Genomic DNA, 15745 nt, shown 5'->3' with positions numbered 1-15745 from the left:
ACTTAAAACCAGGCAGCATCACCAGGTGGGAACAATGGCTCAGAGGTTACTTCAGAGAAAGTGGTGGAGCCCCAGACCACACGGTTCCTGTGCCAGACACGGGGCAGCTACTTCATTAGAGAGCTTCACACAGAGAGCCCTGAGCTCTGGCGTTCCCAGCCACAGGCAGAAACCAAATCCCCCTGGAATTCAGCCATCTGCTGTAAGGCTGTGCCCTAAACCTTTGGAGGTGCTAAGCCACAAGCAGCCACATGCAGCCTGGCAGAGCCCACTTGGAACCTTCTCCCCTGCCAAGGAGACCAAAGGAAAAAAAAAAACAAAAAAAAAAACAACCCCCCCCCCAAAAAAAAAACCCCAAACCCAACCCAACAACCCCCAAACAAGATCCTAAATTTCAGACGACGTCCGTTCCGTATTTAAAAAAAAAAAAAAAAGGGGGGGGGGGGGGGGTAGAATTTAGCTGGGGATATTTTGCCACCCGAGTGGCACGTTTGCTGGATCGATAACCCATTGCCACTGCTCTCCCTTTGCTACTATATACACACTGATGCCGAGGTCCATAGATATCTTGCAATGCCCTGTGCTTGACCTCTGAATGGGAAATGCTTTGGAATGTCCATAGACGGGAGGATGGAACTCAAGGGAGGAGGTTTCCAGGGGAGGGCTGGGGGAAGGAAGGGGGGAGCTGGTGCCTTTTTTCACCTGCGGATGTCGGAGAAGTCGGACAGTTCGTCTGCCTGGTCCAGGATCCCGTGGGCTCCTTTGGGACTGTGGCCCCCAGCTTTGGCCCGGGCGTTGGAGTGGCCCTTGGTACCTCTCTCTCCCTTGGCTGCTCGTGAGCTCTCCCTGTGCTCGGGGTCGGCGTGGGCCACCATGTCCCCACGGCCAGCACCGGCCCTGCTGCCTTCCCCCACCTTCTTCTCGGCTCCCAGGACGGCGTCTCCGTGCACGGCCGAGGTGCAGAAGCTCAGGATGGAGCAGAGACTTCCCCAGTTCTGTTCACACTGGGCCTGGACGCTCCTCGTTATTGCCTTTTTCACCTCCTCGCCACAGGTGAGCAGGATGTTCACTAGGTCAACGTAAGGCCTGGGGGTAAAGGGAGCAGAGAGAGGAAAGTCAAAAACCATCGCAGGGAAATCAGTGAAGAATCTGCCTCACCCTCCCGGAGCGCAGCAAATCCAGCGGTGTGAGTCCCTGGCACCCCCTGGCTCAGCAGCAATTCTGCCCACGTTAATTATGGAAAATCCCATATTCTAATCAGCCATTTCACTGCAGGAAATGCACAGTGGAATCCTGTCAAAGCTTCTCTGGATTGATCTTGCTTGATCTCCCCCTGGAGATACCCTGGGAGAGCTGGAATGCTCACCAGAGGAACAGATGAGGTCTTGCTTGGCAAGTGGAAGAACTACCTCACACCTTCTGCCTCCGGATCCTTCCATACCATCCCATCTTTATTACTCAGAACACAAGGCAAAGGACACTTGCTCCCGTCGAGAGCCATCAGCTTCACCAAACAGGCTCTGCCTCTGAGTGAATGGCATGCACAGAGCATTCACCAGCCCTCAGGCTGCAAGGGGGAGGCATTTTCTCACCTCTGTGAAAGCAACAAATACTCAGCTAAAGATTCTCTGGCTTTCCTCAGCATCTCTGGAGCGCTGGGTGTTGATCTCCATCACAGGCAAGATCCTATCTGGACCCAGAATCTGCCTGAACAGAGCTCAGACAAATGGAATCCACTTTGGTGGCACTTTTTCTTCCCACACCGAGCTCTATTTCTTCATTTCCTTACAGAGCTTTCAGTATCCACCTCTTCCCAGCCAGACAAGAACTCAAAACGTGCCCTGGCTCAATCCCCTCTGTGCTCCCCACCTACCCCTGAGCATCCCCAAGGCACCAGCAGCTCGAGCACAGGCACTTGGGCTTCTCAGCCACAGGTCACCGAGTGCAGCAATTTTAAAATAGTTGTGGTCACAAGTTTTGTGGGTCAATATTGATGTTGTCTATTGACACAACTGCTCAGCTGCTGCTTGCAGGCCCAGAAGGACGTGCTTAAAAATCTTCCATGGCAGGAACCATCCACAGCACAAGCAGAAAGGTGCCCAGGGTCAGCAGGGGTGGGTGGTGGGGGTGCACTTTCTGGGCACCCCAACCTGGGGCACCTCACCTCTGGTGGCTGTGGACAAGACTAAATCTCTTCTCATTAACTTAGGACAGAAGAGATGAGGAAAACCAACAGATTAATATAAGTGTCTGACTTTACCCAACTGCTTAAACTCATTTTGAACCGCTAATCTCGGAGAGCCACCTATTGCCCCCATCTCAAAATATTTCCCATGGTTGGATTGCTCCTGCTGCTCCAAAAAGACAAAAAAAAAAAAAATTACTTGGAATGCTGCAGGGACCAGTGTGCCAAGGCCTGTCACCACTTCCACCATAGCAAATCAGCCTGACCCCCACAGCTGACTCAGGAGGAGGCTTCACTGCCCGACCGCGTTCCGAGCACTCATCGGGAGAGAACAGTCGGAACAGCACGGAGAACAAGCCTGAGAGCTGCCACTTGCTTCCCTGCTCTTAGGTTTTTGTTTTAAATGTCAAGTAGGAGATAAGAGAGCTTGAGCACGTTGCATACAAAGTGTATCCAGCAAAAGGATATAAACCTCCCTGCCTCCCAAGAAATGAGTTCTTGAAAATGGGCATAACCTTTGCAGAAATCTTTGTAAGAAAAAAAGGTCGCTGGTATGACTAAAAAGTGGCTCAGCTGCCAAATATTTCAGGTATTCAGAGCCTGCCAGAGCCCTGTGGATTAATACTGGCCCATTTCTCCTTGCCTGTTTTACTTTCTGCATTTCAGCCGGCCTGACCAGAGTACCTGAACTGAGCACAAGGCTGCAAGTCAGCAGATGTGATTTTATTTCCAGCTCTGCCACACTTGCCTATTGATCTCGAACAAGTTCCTTAGTTCAAGAGCTTCAGAGATGGCCTCTAAATTTAGGGGAGGGGAGGAGGCTGGCTGGTTCTATTTGGGGAGTCCCGCATAGGAGAGCCGAGCTCCCACTCTGGGAGATGCTGGAGCGTAGGAAGCGCTAAATGAGATCATGCAAATTATAGGTGTTCAGCTGAATGACCCTCTCTTCTCCAACCAACAACCCCCCAGTTCACCTCCCCAGAAATAAGCAGCTGCCTCTGAGCATTCCTGCTTGAGCCTGTTCATAAAATAAGGATAACTCACTCCTCCTTGGACAGGCTGTTGGCTCGCAGGGTTCTTTTCATCCCCAAATGATGGGGGGTGTTAATTGGTGCCAAGTACCCAATTTATATTTGCTGACACAGCCCAGGCAGTGCTCAGAGAGGTGCTGCTGGGAAGCATGGAGCCCTGCTGCCCTTCTCCCTCAGCCAGAAGGATGCTGCCCATGGCCCTGAGCACAGCAGCTCTGCCCCCAGCCATGCCTTTGATCCCAGCCTCAGGAATGTCCAGGGAAAGGGCTTTGCTTTCAGGCCACCATGGCCAGCTTGAACAAACCACAGCACAGGATTTATGGGAGTAAATTGGCATTGAAGCACCTCTGTGCAACTGCAGCTGAAATATTAGTGGGGGATGGTTTTCAGCACAAAGGGAATCAGGCCACAGCTCCTTTGGGTAGTGAGGAAAATAAAATGCAAGGCTAAAATTCCCAAAGAAGTGATTCTGTAAAAAAAATTATCTATCATGACTGCTGGGATTTGGAGTTTCTGTGCTACTATTAAGGCACAGAGGCCTGGTAGGAAAATGCTCTAAGCTTGAGCCTGATGCCAGGCTGTGGCTCAGCCTCCTTGTTTCAGGAGCGAGACGTTCACCTGCAAGAAAAACAGGCTCTGATTTTTGCATTTGTGCACAAAGAGACAGTACAAACAGCTTGTGCTTGGTTTGTTGCTGTCATGTAGCAGCTTTGATCAATTCCAAGTAGGATTAGTGCCTGCCATTCCTTGGAAGACAGCTGTGCTCCCAGTCAGAGGAATGAAGTCCTCAAAAATCTGACTCGTGCCTTCATTTTGTACAGCCCTGTGTTTCATTAAAAACCATCCGAAATTAATAATGAGTAAAACGAATGGGAGATTACCTGGGGGACTGCAGCTCTTTCAGGGACAATTAACTACAAGACATTTCAAAGTATGTATTTAAAGAAGAAATTATCATCTTGCTAGCAACTTTGCATAAACCTTGTTCCCCCTTCTCTAGCTGTCACCTCTAACAAAATACTGGGGTCAAAAAGATGCCTTTGAGCTCAGAAAACAAAACAAAACAAAAAAACCCATTGTGAGATGCCTCTGGAAGTGGCAGACACTGATGATGTATTTGCCAGAGCACCAAGGGGACTGGCAGCTCCAACTCCAAATCATTTCAGTCACATCTCACCCCTGGTACACGAACTTCAAGGGGCCCTGCAAAGAAAGCTTTACCTGGGTGCTGTACATGGGAAAACAAGAGGTGCTTAAGGCCAGAAGGAGGTGAAACAGCTCTTGGGCAGATGCACAGCCCACTGGCACTCCTGGAAGGAGCTCCCACGCTCTGACTGCACCAGCACCGAGGCACTTACTCATGCTGCAGCAGGTCTTTGAAGTGAATCATCTCCACAATGACCTGGACGTTCTCCTTGGCAGCAGAGCAGAGGTCATGCTTCAGGTAGCACTCCCGCTGTAACTGGAACACCATCTCTTTAATGGCAGGGCACTTACGGCTGATGCAGCTGAATTTATGCCTCAAGGCATGAGCCTTACACTTCAGAGCGTCTTTAATGAAGGATTTTCCCTGAGAAGGAAAGAAATGGAGTAGGTCTGTATTTTTGTCCATTAAGCACAGCAGCTGATTTATGCCCAGCCAGCTGCTTCTCTGCAGGACAATGTCAGGGGTCATTACAGTGCTAAGGATATCACTTAATGGCTTTCCCCTTCTTCTCTGTTTCTCTGCCCTAAAAGACCCTGCCAAGTTACCCAGCTTTGCTATCCCAGTGGACCTGAAACACCCAGGGCTTCCTCACTGCTACTTTGAGGTTTCCTTTGCCCCAGCAGCTGAATGCCCAATGAGGAAAAGAGCAAAAGTAAGCACCTTGAAGTAATTCAGTGCTGGAATTACTGGATTAATTTGCTTCCAAGGGGGCAGAACAAACAGGTTCACACAAAGGAGAGGGCATCTTGCCATGGCTGAGCTCCTCAGGACCAGATGCAGATACCCATTCAGTAACCACATTTTTTTTTCCATTTTAAAGCTAGTTTACAAACTCAGAGACATGCATGCACGATCTATACGCACTTGCCCTCTTCCCCACCTATCAGTATTTTCTTCCTCAGAGAGGGACTCAATTCAGCACAAATGATAATAATAATCATCATCACCATCACAATCCTACAGTGTCTTTGTGTCTGTTGCAAGAAATTCCAAGTGAAATTAAGAAAAGCACACCAAGAAGCTGAAAAATAAGGTGGAGGAAATCTGCTTTAGCAGCATCTCTTTAACCACTGTGATTCTTTCACTCAGTTGCTTGGTGGGCATCAAACCCATCCCCTCCTTTCCTCTTTTATTGGACCCTGCAGCTCTGCTCAGACTCCCTGTGCTTTGCTGAGCAACGGGCCCATGGAAGCACTGCCTCCACCTCTTCATCAGCCTCAGATTCTTTTGTGCAGATGCTCCCTGAAGACCAAATCCTTGCTCCCCTTTATCCCAAGAGTGCACTGGCCCAGCTCCACTGACACCAAATACAATTCACCCAGACTTGCAAGCAGAAATTGTCACCAAATTATTTCAAGCCAGAAATGCTTCTGGCTCAAAGAGCTGCTCCATCCCTTTCTGTTTCCCAACCCAAAGGCATTCCCTTACTCTCCCCTTCAGGAACAAACATACACAGCACAGTAGGCAAATAGGGATGAAAAAGAGAATTCTTATATAAACCCAAACTGACAGAAATTCTCAGGTTTCAGAGCAGAGAAGGGGAAAATGGCCAGTGTTAGTCTTGTCATTTAATGCAGCTTGAAATAACTGGGGGTGATACAGAGAGGAGCTGTGAAAATCCATGTCATAGCAGAGGCTAAAGTCACCTTCATGTTAAATAAAGCTCCAGGGGTTTAAATCTTCTGCTCTGCACTGGAGACAGCCTGGATGTGAAACAGGCTGTGTTTGATGAGCAGTATCTGGGGATCTGGCATCAATGGCTACTCTCAGCCTCCACAGGCATCATTCCCTGCCTTCCCAACTTCCCTTCCCTACTCCTTCGGTCAGCTCTGTCCACTGACAGAGATACTGTGCAAAAATAAACGTGTGTTTTCTGGAAACCACTTGGAAATCCAGCTGAAGGTTTTCAGATACCCACAAAAGCAGCAATTCCCATTTTAATGAGTAGCCATTCGTACATCCTTGAGCATTTGGACCTAAAGATCCAGCACTTCAAAAAAAAGTGCTCCCTGCTGGGTGGTCCCACCACCCCTCATGGGACAGGCTGGATCCTGAGGACAGCTCTACTTTGTGCCACGCTTTCAGCAGTGCCATGTAGCTGGTGCTTTTAGTCAAGTTATTCTGTAAACTGCCTGGTCAGACCAAAATGCCGCTGGCCCGTCGGAATGTTCCCTTCCCTCCACACTGAAATGGGAGAGGAGGTTTACAAGACATAATAACAGGATGTCTCAATGATGCATAAATGGTCTGGGGAGAAAATGAAGGAGACAAACTTAATACCACATACCATGGAAGTAACGTATTTTAACGTCAGCGCTCGAACCCGGGGCTTGTTTGACTACAGCAGCTTTAGGAGGTTGCCTGGGCTGGTTGTGTGCAAGTCTTGAGGGCCAACTTTACCAACTGCCCGTTGGGAAACACTGAGATAATTCTAAATGAGTTGGGAGCCCAAGCTGCGTCTCAGGGATGGCTTTGAACAAACATGATGTAGAGGCTTAAGCCGCCCAGTGTTTCTTAGAACCATGTTTGACTCCACAAAGGGCTCTGCTGGAGTTATCCTGGGTACAGTAGGTGGAAGGGATCCAGGGAGCTGCAGCTACAGCCAGCCTGTCCCCTGGGACAGGTTGGACACCACTGCTTTATTACTGTCCTGAGGTCCTGATTCTGGAGAAATTCCTAGCGAATCAGTGAATCATGGCAAAAGTAGAATGGCTCTGGGTATTTTTTTGTGCAAAGGTGTGTTAAGGAGCTGCAGTACATGCCAAGCGTGTGTTAGAAGCAAGTAGACAGGTAGGACATCTCCCCGTGTTACCTGGGCATCGAATTTTCCAGCGTTGTGCAGGAATGTCATGCAGATCTCGTGTAAGCCTCGGATCTCGCAAGAATTGTTCTCAAAGCATTCAAACACTCCACATCCCACATCGCCAGCATTTACCAGGCAGTGCTGGATCTCAGCTAAAACGAGTATTGGTTAGAGTTAATTTGAAGAGCTCTTCTCAGGAGCTGGTGGTGGGTAGGGGACACAGAGTTGTTTTGCAACCAACATCGGTTTGGGAGGAAAAATGCGTGACAATGGTTAATCGTACCCGCTTTTTGCGGGAATTAGGCCAAAACTTGGGTGTATTACGTTATGAAAATTATATCCAAGAAGTAAATGCCAAATCCACTATGCTTACGTCAAGCTATTTCACTTGAGAACTGTCTCATGCTCTTGAATTCCTCAGTAGCAAAGGACAGAGAACGTGATTTTTGCTCTCTGGCTCATGCAAAGCCTCCCCCCAGAAAATTTAAGTGCCAAAACGAGAAGCCCAGGTGCCAGCCAGCCAAAATTTTTCATTTTTGGTACTTTGAGCAAGTTCCTGGCCATTTAGCACAATGTTTTTTTACAGACTACTGGGTTTTGCCTGTCAGGATGTCTGTCAAGTTAATGGCAAAACTCCCACTGATTAAGTGAAGTCTTTTGCATCAAGAGTTGCATAAAAATGCAACTGTATGCTCAGCTATGCAGAAACCAATAGAAAAGATTTATATTTATATATGTAGTACATAATATAGATGTACTGGAGCTAGCAGTTACATACATGTTTATTCTGCCCTTTCAGATGTTATGCAATACTGCAAAACATGCTGTCTAATACTCACTTTAAAAAAAAAAACCAAAACAAAACCAAACCAACAAAAACCAAACCAACCCCACCAACCTAAAAATGTTAATTCTTAACACGATAGCTCCTGGTCCTTTAAAAAAAAAAATTGATGTAGTAGTACTGCCAGAGGGAAGGTGGTTGGTGAAAAAGCCTGGGGATAAAGTTAAACAGGAGCAGCTTTTAGACCAGAACTGAGGATGCTAAGAATTCCTGTACTCTGTGCCCTGTGGTACCTTTAATTAAAGTTCGCCCTTGGGAGCCAGCCTAATCCCCCTCGAACCGCAGCGTGTTTCAGCCATCCCCAGCCTCCCCCTCTGCCATGCGGTCCATTTGCAAGTCTTTACAGCAACTTTCGGTCTCCTTTCCACCCGCTGCAAGGCAGAGAGAGGAGTCTCGGATGGAAATGCGGAGCTTGCCGGAGTTCTCACGACCCCCCCGCCACCAGCTCAAACCCAAAAATCACTGCCGCCGCACTTTTTTTTTTTCCCTTCCCCACCTTTTTTTTTTTTTTTTCTTTTCCTTTTCCTTTCCCTTCCACCTGGCCTGAAGCGCATCTGGGGGTGGCACAGCGGAGCCCCCGGGGTGGGATACAGGGATTGCCTGAGCCAACAGAGGGAAAGCTGCGCAAACACACCCGCACCGGGGGGGTGGAAAGGGGCACTGGAGCTCTTTGTGGAGCGCTTTCGGGGCCGGGAGCGCGGCTCTGGTGCTTGTGTTGGCATCCGGATGCAAACCCTTTTGCCGGATCACATGTCCTGGCTCCAGCGTGCTGAGAACTGCACAGTGCCGTGATTCACATGTGGCAGTCCCTAATGGGCATTCGTGCATTCCTGCTCGTGTGTGTTTAAACACGTCTCGCAGCACGGAGAGTGTTAAAAAAAAAAAAAAAAAAAAAGGGGGAAAGGGAGAAAAGGGGGGGGCGGGATGAAGGAGGGGGGGGGGAAGGGAAGCATCTGGATCCCGCGCTCTCTCTTTGCACGGCTGGGAAGCGATCCAGGCAAGTGCACGCCCCAGCTCTCTCCGTCTAAGGCAGATAATGCCCGGGGGAGGGAGCGCGGAGGGCGGGAGAGGAGAAACCCCCGGCCCGGTGCATCATTGCCCGGCTCCCTCCGGAGGAGGCAGAGTCCCGGTCATCCCCCGGTCACCCCCGGCCCTCCGCCCGCTTCCGAACGCTGCGCCGAGAAACTTTCTCCTGGCCGGGCTCGCAGCATCTCCGCGGGGCTCGGCGAGCCGGGCGCGGGGCCGCGGCCGTGCACGGGCAACACGTGCTTGGCGAAGCCGGGCTTTAAAGGTAATTAGGAGCGAGCTCCGATTTCCTGCGATGATTTACGCCTGACGATCGGACACCGAAATAAAACGCCGGTCGTAACCTCGACGCGGCTGCAGCAGCAGCAGAAGCGGCAGCAGCGAGGGGAGGGGGACACGCAGAGGCCATCCCGGTGCCCTCCCCCGCCGTACCTGTGTTCTGCAGGGACAGGCGCCCCTTCTGCTGCGGGGTCCTGTCCTGCGGCCCCTCCGGTGGGTGCGTGGCTTCAGTGCCCGCGGCCACCCGGGCGCTGGCCAGCAGCACGGCCATAGCCACGGCCAGCAGCAGCGCCGGGGCCACCAGCTTTCCACCGAGCTCCGCGCACATGGTCGCGCCTTCCCCCCGCCGCCGCCGCCGCCGCGTCCTCCCCCGCGGGGTGCCGCACCCGGGCCCAGCGCGCTGCTCGCCGCGGCCCCGCGAACCGCATGTGCCCGGCGCGGCGGCGAGCGCGGAGTGGCGGCGGCGAGCGCCGGAGGGAGCCTCAAATATCCCCGCCGAGCCCCGGTGTCACTCGCATGAGGGAGCCGAGCAGGTGTCGCTCCGCGTCGCGGCCAATGGCAGCCGCCGCCCCGCTCCGCCCGCCCGCCGGGGGCCGGCCCTGCCCCGCCGGCAGGTTGAAGCCGCCCGCCCCCCGCCCCACCCGCACCGCGCACGGGGGATGGGGGTGCGGGGGGCAGCGGCACCCGCTGGGGAGGGGAAGGGAAGAGGGGGAAAAAAAAAAAAAACCCCAAAAATTAGAACAAGGTGAAAAAGCGGGATTTTGTCACGTTTTGGAGGGAGGTGGCAGGCAGGCAGCGGTCGGTCACCTCCCCACCCGCTCCAACTTCGGGGAGCTCCAGCCGCTGCTGGCCTTGAGCAGCGGGGTGCCCGTGCTGCCCCGAGCCGGCTGCCAGCGCCGGCCGTCCTGCGGCACTGCCGCCTCACGGCAAGACTTGATTTAAAAGAAAAAAAAAAAAAATCCCTCTCCGAAGCAGCTATTGCAATGACTTTCTTGGAAACCCTCCACTCCCTCGGCTTTTTTCCTCCCCTCCACCCACCCTGGGATTTTGTACCCTGCTTGTTGCGAGGGGATTTGGACCAAATACATCACCTGGGGGGGGGGGGGGGAGGGGGGAAAGCGGTACCCTGGGTGCAGACCCGGATGGGCGAACAGGGACGAGCGCTGCTTTCCCGGAGGGAGAACCCCCCTAGACCGCCACCAGCGCGGGGAGAGCATCACCCTTGCAACCCCTGCCAGGCAGCTCTGGCTGCTGCCTTTTGTCCGATAGCTGGAGCGGGGTGGGGGACAGACAAACACACACACCCCCAGGACGAGGTAGGAAAATCCGTAGCAGGTGATGAGAAGTGCCGCGCTGGCTGGGGAGGGGCGAGCGTGTCTCCCCTTGCCCTGCCGTAATGCACATCAGATGTTTCATCAGATCCCTCCGGCCCCACGCGCTCCCGCAGCCCCCGAGCCCCCGGCAGTGCCGGGCCGAGCCGAGCCGAGCCGAGCCGTGCCGGGGGCGGGGGTCCCGCCGGGCTTGGGAGGGGGGCGCAGCCAGGAATGTCTCCAGCTGCTGCTGCCGCCCGCTTCCTCACAGCTGTCAAAATGCACTTGAGGAAATCCACTCACACCTCCCCGAGCAAGGGTCTCCTCGGCGGGACGTGACACCGCGCCGCAGGACCATGGCTCCATGGCTACGCAGCAGCAGGCACGTCCTGACACCCCCTGGCAGCCCCCAGCCCTTCCCTAGTTTTGTCTCGGGGCGAAGTTTTATTTTAATTCTTCATCCTTCCGGAGGGTTTGATATCGCAACGTCTTTTTTTTTTTTTTTTTTTTTCCTTTTTTTTTTTTCTTTTAAGGTTGAAATTCTTAACGGTGGTGCCAAGCTCGTGTGGAAATTCCCTTTTATCAACATGCTGCTGCCTTCGGAACTGCAACTTGCAGCTTTGCTCTAAGGAGCTGGCTGTGCCAGTGCGGATGTCTGCAAAGCCCCCATTGCCCCTGGGCTGGGCTCTGCCCTTTCTGACAGCAGGGCTGTTAGAGGAATAGGTTTTTCTTCTTCATTTGTACCTCACCCGGGGTGCCTGGCCCTTCTTTTGTCCTTGTTCTCTTACTATTTATACTGCTGAAGAGTTTTGCTATTTAATTGCCTTTGCTAGGTCTAACTTAGCTCGAGTGTTCAAAGACCAAGGGCTGAATGAGTTGAACTCGGGCAGGAGAATTTAAGGGACGGCAGTTTTTCCCTGTTGCAGGAGGTAACAGCCAATGCACTGCTCCTAAGCAGTAAGTTCATATTATATTTATATAAAACAAATATTTTTCCTGGTGCCTCACAAATGATGCTTTCTCGTAATGCCGTTTCCCTGCTGCTTTCAGTCTGATGCCCTCCTGCAGCCATTCCTCATCAATTTTTCTGCCTCTTTTTAAAGTAACAAATTTTGGACGTCTTTTACCCTTTTGACTTTTGATTTCTGTGCAGCCTCCATCCTCCAGACCCCATGTTCCTCCCTGTGACTGATTTCCCTAGTGAGGTCTCCTAATCCCTCAGAGCGTGTCCTTCGAACACCGCAGCCTTGGCCGCCTTATTGGGCTGCTCCTCCTTTTCAGCCCATATTGTATTAATCTCTCCAATCGAGGTTATTTTAACATTTTTCCTTACCAAAACCGTGCCTAAAATAGCCTCTCCTCGTGTCACTTTGGGGAAGAAATCAAGAAATCTGCTGGCTGTCAGCACATTGAGCATTTCCCATCTCCTCCTGCTCAGGGCACAGAGCTGGGCAGAGGGTGGCACTCAGAGCTACGGGATTTTTTCCCTGCTCTTCTCTCTCTCGAGGTCACTCCTCAGGGTGCTCCCGGGATTAGAGGACCTGGTGCCATCCAGCCTTTGCTTAGGGAGTCAGGGAGCTGTGGCTGCCCTTTGGAGGTGAGTGCTGGGAGGGAGAGCACTCGTCACGCTCCAGCAATTCAGAGAGTGGTGTGACTCGCTCCCTGGCGGCATGGTGGACTGCCAGGTAAATTTATACAATAGTTACCAATTCCAGTGATTTAGGGGCTGGTTTCCAGGGTGCTTGGGATGCCTGAATCCCAAAGGAACTGAGCCTGCAGCTTTGCTCTAGAGCTGGGAGCTTGTGTGGACACAGGAGGCCGACTGCAGGATGGTGTTTGAGGACATACGTGAGCAGTAACACTTTGGAGAGCATCATAACTCCTTCCAGAAGTTCTGAACACCTACTGGCTCTCAGGAATACGCTCTGAGCTCCCTTTAGTTAACACACACAGGCTTTTCTTTTTAAGAGTGTTTCACAATTCGATTAAGGCTTCATACGATCAAGCAGTGGCAGGAGCGTTTTGCAACTGCCTTGAAATGGGAAACATTTAATTGCTTGGCGTCTTTAGGGAGATGAGCTGCCCTCATGACTATTGAGGGCTGTGTCCCTGCAAGGCCACTGCAGGCAGGTGAAGGCTGAGGAATGCTGTGCAAGAGGCTCCAGCACACAGGGAGAGAGCGAGCACACCCAGTTCTGAAGGACGGAGAGCCGGTGACTTCAAAAGGGAAGAGGATGCTGTGGGGAAGGTGTGCCAAGGTCTGCATTCTGGGCTTTCTATCTGTGACTAAACACATTTCACAGTGGAGTTAAGAGTGAGCTGTGCTGTGCAGCCCTAGCAGCGCAGTGGGATTTCATCAGGCTTGAGAAAATAAGCAAGACGGGGGAATTTAGTGTTGCCTCTTCTCCTGGGTAATTTTCCCACCTCGGGGCTTAGTGCAAGGTGCTGACTTGCAAATGACACATCATTACGAGGCCAGCCCAGAGCTGCAAAGCCCTGCTGGGAACGTGGTCAGGAGATCGGAGGAAGCTGCCTCTTGGACTTGGTTCCTCCTGGTGTGGGACCTGCTCTGGGAACATGTTGATTTAATTCCCACAAGCTGGTTCTCAGATGGTGCGAATGAAGCTGCTGACAGTGACTGAAATGGGATTCGACACTGGAGAACCTGTTAGGCTCAGTAAATGTAGGTCTGTTGGGAGGCTTCAAAGGGCTGTATTTTAAGCCACCTTTCCCCTCTCATCATCGATTTTGAATTTCTGGTAACTAGTTTTTATGAGGAACGAGAAGAAGTTGACAATAAAGTCACAGAAAATGAAAATGATGCATGAAAAGCCAAAGCGAATGATATTAAAAATGATACAGACTTTCTCTTCCTGATTGTTTGTGTAAAAATCATGTATTTGAGAAATGTTCTCAATGAGTTATGCACCAGATTTAAAGCTGATGTGGCTTCTTTGATAAAACGTGAACTATTGGAAAAGTCTATAAGAGTCAGAAATGCTGCCAAATATTTCAATATTTAGAGCAGCAGGAAACCACTCTGAGATATTTTTAAAACAGGTATTTACTCAAGTAATTGGTTACTTTTAATGTGGAGTAAGAAAACCTGGTGCAGCTCTATTGGACTTGACATAAAAGACAGGTATGTAATTTGTGAGCAAAACAAGGTGGAATGTACACATTGTACCTGGGGAGGTATTTCAAGAAAGACAACTCCTTGAGACAAAAAGCCAAAACAACTGACACGCCAGGTTACATGCCAGAATTGCTTATTCCTCAGTTAATCAGCTGTGTAATGAGTGTCCAGAAACAATCCCTTCTGCCCAGGTAGTTTAAGTTTCAAACTTTGTCAGCTTTGTGGCCGTCATAAAATGGATTACATGGAAGTTGGAGGAAAAAACACATGTTTCTGAGAACATTTTGGTTCAAATAATAATAATAATAAAAAAAAGTGGCAATGCCCTTGCCAACAATTTACTACAGAATATCTGAACCAGATGCTGTTAAACTCTAATTCCAAACAATTTGCCAGAATTATGTATTTACTTTATTCTTAAAGTCAAACTGAAGATATGCATGTTTTCTATTACTGGTGGATATAAACAAAAATGTGATGCGATTACAACTCATATAAGGCAGATAATGCCCAGCAGTCAGGATTTCTGCACGAGCTAAAGAACAACTGGAAGTTCTGTTGGTAGTTATGTGTGACAAGCTCATCAAAATGGGGCTGTTCATATTGAGACATATCAGACTGCAGTCTGCTTAGTCACCACAGAAGAGCTTTGGCCAAAAATCATCCATTTCTCTCTTTTTCTCACAGAAGTACATTATTTTTTCTGCCCTGAGAGAATGGGGAAGAGATCTGCAAGATGTGGAGAGTTACATTATTAGCTAAAATAATCCATGGAAGGGTCTCCTGTTAGGAGATACGTGTAGGCCATCTCCAACTTGCCAGTTTTTATCCAGATGAGCTGCTCAGTGGTGGCTGAAGTGACAGAGCCTGACGTCAGAATCGGAATCTTGCAAGGACAGAGTGAGTTTTAGCAGGAGTTCTCATGACATTGCATGTCACTCAGGTCGTGGAGGCTTCTAGCTGGCACTCCCACAAGCTGAAACAATCCTCACCTACTGTCAAGAGGCTCTCAGAAAACCTCAAATAATTTCCTCGAGTGAAGTGGCTACCTCAGGCAGCTGCAGCCTGACACAGAGAAGTTCTGAACATCCTGTAACACCCCTATTCCAACATCCTGTAACACCCCTAATCCATCAGAAAAAAACGGGAGAGTTTCAAGAAGCAGCTTTGATTCAGAGAATTGTTCAGCAAAGTCACCGAAACCGAATCCCCCTGAGTGCTATAAAGGAGAGAAGGATCTGCAAAAGATTTGTGGTGGAGTCTCTGGTTTCATCCAGACCACGGCCTGCTGGGACACAGCTCCAGCTCCCACCTCTCTGCAGTGTGAGATCCAGCTTGGAGGAGCATGGAAACTCCTCACAGCATTTCTGCAGAAACCCCGTTTGATTTTGGGAAAGAAGAAAGCAAAAATAGAGTTTTCTGGGTCCCCCACATGGTGCATAATGCACCTCCTTTGTTTTTTCATGGGATTGAAAGTTAACATGGGCTCAATTATGGGCAGCATCAAATCCAGAGGTGAGCTGGGTTCCACCTGCAACACGGGATGGTTTTGAGTTTTTGAACCCACCAAATCCTGAAGCAGTATCTACTGAAGAGATGAGAATTACCACCATGACATTAATGCCAAAGCCCAGTGCAGATGATTTAATGAAGTGTCCCAGCTGACGTACTTATCAGACACACCCAGTTTTTGTGTTTACGATGCAGTTACGTGAGGCAGAAGTTAAAGATGGGCAGGATTTGCTAGTCCCTTCTCCTTTGAAGTGCCAGATCCTTCCAGTGTTCTGGTTTCCTCCATTCCTCCTCCTCACCTCATGAAGGAGCCACAAGTAATACTTGCAGTCAGAGTGGATGATGCCAACATTTTTTTTGCTCTGGAATAAAAAAAAACCAAAAAACAAAAACCCAAAAAAAACCCCCTACC

General features: G+C 50.3%; 1 protein-coding gene across 1 annotated transcript; it reads right to left on the bottom strand.

The window, feature by feature from the left end:
* Positions 1 to 698: 698 nt before the first annotated feature.
* Positions 699 to 9744, bottom strand: STC2 (stanniocalcin 2). The gene is made up of 4 exons (XM_062502339.1): positions 9529 to 9744; positions 7236 to 7378; positions 4575 to 4786; positions 699 to 1086 (listed from the first exon to the last, which is right to left on the bottom strand). The coding sequence occupies exons 1-4, from the start codon at positions 9701 to 9703 to the stop codon at positions 699 to 701; spliced, it is 918 nt and encodes a 305-aa protein (XP_062358323.1). The 5' UTR covers positions 9704 to 9744.
* Between the last annotated feature and the right edge of the window lie 6001 nt (positions 9745 to 15745).

The sequence above is a fragment of the Cinclus cinclus genome, chromosome 14 (genome assembly GCF_963662255.1).
Source record: "Cinclus cinclus chromosome 14, bCinCin1.1, whole genome shotgun sequence".
Taxonomy (NCBI): Eukaryota; Metazoa; Chordata; class Aves; order Passeriformes; family Cinclidae; genus Cinclus; species Cinclus cinclus.
This window is presented reverse-complemented; position numbering and strand designations above follow the sequence as displayed.